The sequence below is a fragment of the Amphimedon queenslandica genome, unplaced genomic scaffold (genome assembly GCF_000090795.2).
Source record: "Amphimedon queenslandica unplaced genomic scaffold, v1.1 AMPQUscaffold_12680, whole genome shotgun sequence".
Classification (NCBI taxonomy): domain Eukaryota; kingdom Metazoa; phylum Porifera; class Demospongiae; order Haplosclerida; family Niphatidae; genus Amphimedon; species Amphimedon queenslandica.
Window position 1 is genome coordinate 24,481 of NW_003547084.1, and position 4,904 is coordinate 29,384.

Below are 4,904 nucleotides of genomic sequence, written 5' to 3' on the forward strand. Positions count from 1 at the left end.
CTATATTTCTTCTGAAAAGAGTCAGTACAAGAATAACAGACAATTTATCTTCATTGGTTTCATATTCATACCCTATTTGATGATCAAAAAAAATATTATAATAATAGTTTTATCATTCTAATATGGTATATCACAATGACATTAAGTAACTTTTTTTGAAGAAACATAGCTTTAAAATAATTATGAAAATATACAAACCGTACAAAAGGCATGTAAGTAGACACATACAAAATTATACCTCTTCAAATAGCATAGTTTTCCAGAAAAGGCGTTTACAAAACAGACCATAAATAAACTAAAAAATGGATATATTTCTATTTTATAAAACTGCAGTGGAAAGCTAGTAGTTACAGACCATCATGACCATGTAACACAATAATATCCTTCTTCTACCCAAATAACACTTACTAACTCTGCCCCAGATTGGAGAAAAGGTGTTTAAAGTCAAAACTATAGGCCGCCATGTTTTACAGCACAACGAGATCCAGTGATCAAGCAAACAAGGATTCAGCAGGTCATTCGAGCTAATAGAGACTTCATAATACTTACTTCAACTCAGCAAAGTAGTAACTTGACCAAGAACCCAAAACTTTGAGAAACAAGGCCACTAGAGGCTACGCTAGAGCGAAAAGAGCATAGGCATACTGCTCGTGACGTCACCAATATACCAATATAATTTCATGTACAATCCACTTCCTGTTTCGTATCCACTTGGTATATATAGTATCTATGTTTACCCTCGCTTCCATGCCTACGCGTGGGCTCAGGTAATGAATGACAGACACACACAACAACTTTTTACCTATACCTCGTGTAGGTGAGGCCAAGTTGCATTAGCAAAATAGTCATGTATGCTTGGTTAGTTTCCAGTTTTTTCTCTTTATAGTGTTTAGTGTTTATCAACAACTTTTTCCTTCTTTTTGGAAAAACTGGGACTCTATAGAAGTCAAGTTCCTTGTTTTCTCCATGCTTGTTTCAACACCCAACATTTTGGTATATGTGCATGAACTGTAGTTTTTATTGTATGTAACCACAAATATGTAAACTGATGTAATTGATGTATTGTGATGTAATGCGTGCACTCCTTATTTAAAGCTGTGCAATCTATTATTTCTTTCTGGTATTGTTACTGTTTATTGTTATGTTGATTATTGCAAGAGCTAAACCTTTTAACACAACAGCACCACAGCTCACTACCATTTTGCTTTTTGCCAAGCAGTGGGTGTGTCTGACCACATGTACCCCAATGTTTTGCCAACTTCAAAAAGTGTTACCTAATGCGTGGGTGGTGTATACTGCCTGCATGATACTTCGCTTAGGATGTAGCTTTTATTTTTTTCAACAAGGTTGAAAGAAAGATTAAAGATTAAAGTTGGACCTGTACTGTATTTTGTCATATTGGGTTTAAGTCAATATACAATCAATAATAAAATGCATTGTTTATGACATAAGATGTACAGCTCATCTTTGATGTTGTGTTGTGTTATGCTACATGTATGTTGTCTGTTTTAATTTTTTGAATTAATAAAAGATTAAACATAAATTTATTCTGTATTATTTCCATAGGATCAATCTCTTTAGATTATGTCGTATAATATTTGTCATCATACCTCAAGCTCTTTGCATATTTTTTTCAGAAAAATATTATGACAAATATGAAGAAGAGAAAGAAGAGCGGGAAAATGATGAACATGGAAAAAGGTTTTTTAATGATGAAAGATTCCGATCAAATTTGAAACCTCACGAAATTGAAAAAATTGAAAGTGGACAAACTCAAAATTGGGATTCATCTTTGTTCTTTCGTGCTCTTCTCCGTTCCAGCCACTTTCTTTTAGCTGATCAAATTGGGCAAGCATATGAAATTTCATCAGATTTCATAAAAGCTACAGTAAGATGTAACAAGAATCTCACAATTACTGTAGTTGATGAAGCTGGGAAAGAATTCACCATTTCATCAGATTTAATGACAGATACAGAAGAATGTAACCAGACTCTCACAATTAAAGTAGATGATCATATTTTTTTTGACTGCCGCAAAAACTACACTATAGCGAAAGTTAAGAATGTTTCATGTAATCACCAAGATATTATAATTGAATTTACTAAAAAATTAACTTTATCTCGATCTTATCCAATTGATACTTATGTGTGCTCAAAAGAATGGGATGCTGTTAATAAGTTAAATGACATTCGTAATGCGTTTGCTCACTGTTCATCAACTGGAATTTCAAAAGATCAGCTACAGAATATTGTTAAGGATGTTCAGGAATCATACACACAATTGAAAATTCATACGCATCATTTGCTAGGAGTCCTGGATGGTAAGACATGAATGTTTTTTTTGATAATGTTATGACCATCAAACTATGCTATCAAAGCTTTTATGATTAATTTGTGATTAATAATGTTTTAATTACTAGCACCTATTTTGGAAGCTCATGTTGCAGAAGCAGAAAAGTTTATGAAAGAAGCTGAAGTTGACAAACGCTTCCTGGAGTTTATTGATGGCATTAAGAAAGGCAAGTACAGTATAGGCGCCTTTGTTTGAGGGCTGTAAATTTCACAAATTTGCCTAAAATCTATTCTGTGCATTTAATTTCACAAAGTTATGCCTTCTTCCATCTTTTACTGTAATAATTTATTATCGTGGAAGTAATTTTCACAAATTTTCAAAAAATTGTGAATCCGCAAAATTTACAGCCCTCAAAAAAGGCACCCTATGGTAAATTTTTGGCCTCACCCAAAATTTGTGTAGGTGAGGACTATGTAAAACTGTTGTCTGTCTGTTGTTCATTTATTGTTTGTGCTCGCCACTTTTGTCTTCAAGAATGCATATCTTCACTGCTTATTCTAAGCCTGTGAGACATTTTTTGCTTCACTGCCTTGTGATGTTTAGTGGGCAGTGCTATACAAGAAGATTTTAAACTTGTCATGAGAAATGCCCAGCAATAGCTAGTAGTTTGAGACTCTTTTTCAGTGAATTAATTGAAACTATTGATTTTATATTTGCAGGATTTATATTTTTTGGCAAGTTCAGTGTAGTGATGCATGCATGCACTTAGTCCTGAGCGGGGGTGGATCTAGGATTCCCTCTAGATCTAACCTGTTTATAACATACCCTTTACTGATTTAAGAAAATTCACAAAGATGGTGTAGAGTACAATACGGTGTAAAAGTTACAAGGGCTGTAAATAAAAATAAATTTGAAATCTTTTTTGGAATCTATTTTGATTTTCACTTCTGCAAAAAATCTAAAATTATATTTAATTGCAGCTCATTTAATTTTTGCTGTAAAGTATTAAAATTTGTGTAACATTTATTTTTCATGGCATCCTGCACCAGTCATTGTTAATAGTAGCTATACCGTATAGTAGTAATTTTGGACGGGATAAATTTTGGCAATTTTTGATATTTTGATACCCATTTGCTAAATTAAAGCCCACCATTTTGTACCATTATGTGCATGCTCACTACAATTTTGACAAAATTAAAACCTGCCAATCAAGTAATTTGCCAAATTTCTCTCCCCAATATACCAGTTTATTTTTGCAAATCCAGATTTTGCTTAATAGCTTGCAAACTGCACCACGTGCACTGCAATAAAGATGCAGAATTCAGTTATTTTAATTTTTGTAGTAATGCAAAAAAACACAAAATTTGTGAAAATATTTTACCACAAAAATAAACTGGTTTAGAATATTTTATGCATTGTTGTAAGTATTGTTAAGCTTCAGCACAAAATTGATGAATTTAAACCTTTGCAAGACATTGCTTATAATTTGATGCAAAAAAATTATATGATTCACTGCAGTAAAAATGAAACTTGAAAGTAATTGCATTGATGCATAGTAGATGCAAAGCTTTTGATACAGGAATGCTTAAAGAGCGAGGCTAGTGTTGTTTCTAAGTTAATGCCCTGCATTGATATGCTTGAGAAAGTTAATGATATGATTTTAAAAGCTTTTATTATTATTATCATTGTTGTTATTTGTTTTGTTGTTATTGTTGTGTTATTTTTGTCATTGTTATTATTAATATTCTTGTTTTAGGCGTACATGAAATTGAAAATAATGTGAAAGGTCATCCTGAACTAAATCTAATTGCTTTTTTTTTGCGGCAGAATTATTATGACTTAGTGGCAGATGTACAACAATCACTAATTGATCACGAAGTTAATATCGAAGTGATTAAAAGAATGATCAAGGTATATTTGAAAGGAGAAACTGAAGATTATCTAATGCAGAAGAAGTGTATTGATCTTTTGGAGATTCAGGATTTCAATAGTTTGTTTGATTTCCTAATTGATAATCACTTCATTGGTTACCTCAATTATAATCTTTTGAAAAGAATATCAAAACGTATTCCACAAGATGTTAGCCTTAAGAATCAAGTTAATGACTATGAAAAGACTTACGCTAAACTACTAAATAAAATTTCTTGTAATGATGCGATACCTTTGTTTAAGGAATGGTCCCACCTTTATCCCAATGCTCCTATTGGTTTGCCTTGTATCTCTTTTCGTCTTAGTTCCCCTTGGCCTTTTCAGCGCTTTTATACCTGGGTCTCAACCTTTGGTAAATTTTCATGGTCAGAATATGCATTTCTTAAACAATTACGAATGAACTGTGTCATTGTCACTTATGCTATACTACCATGTGTGCTTGATGATGTCATGAAAGACCTCGAGAATGAAGAAATATTGAAGAAGCTAAAGGATGAAGGAGTTACTGTACATGAAATGCCAGGTGAGAAATAAACCTAATCACACAAACAACAATATTTAATTTTATACAATGGCACTTTTATTTATGAAACAGTTAATGAACTTATTAAAGCCATTCAAAATACTTCTATTGATGATGTTACCTGTTTGCTAAAGAATGGTGCTGACCCTAATGTTTCTG

At 32.4% G+C, this 4,904-nt stretch overlaps 1 protein-coding gene across 1 annotated transcript in view; it reads left to right on the top strand.

Annotated features, from left to right (window-relative positions):
• The first annotated feature begins 847 nt into the window (after positions 1 to 847).
• LOC109587123 (uncharacterized) overlaps positions 848 to 4,904 on the top strand; it is a 4,919-nt gene continuing 862 nt past the window's right edge. Inside the window, exons 1-5 of the mRNA XM_020003360.1 lie at positions 848 to 858; positions 1,567 to 2,321; positions 2,421 to 2,519; positions 4,050 to 4,745; positions 4,818 to 4,897. Coding sequence (XP_019858919.1) covers positions 848 to 858; positions 1,567 to 2,321; positions 2,421 to 2,519; positions 4,050 to 4,745; positions 4,818 to 4,897 — 1,641 coding nt within the window. The remainder of the gene's footprint in view (positions 859 to 1,566; positions 2,322 to 2,420; positions 2,520 to 4,049; positions 4,746 to 4,817; positions 4,898 to 4,904) is intronic.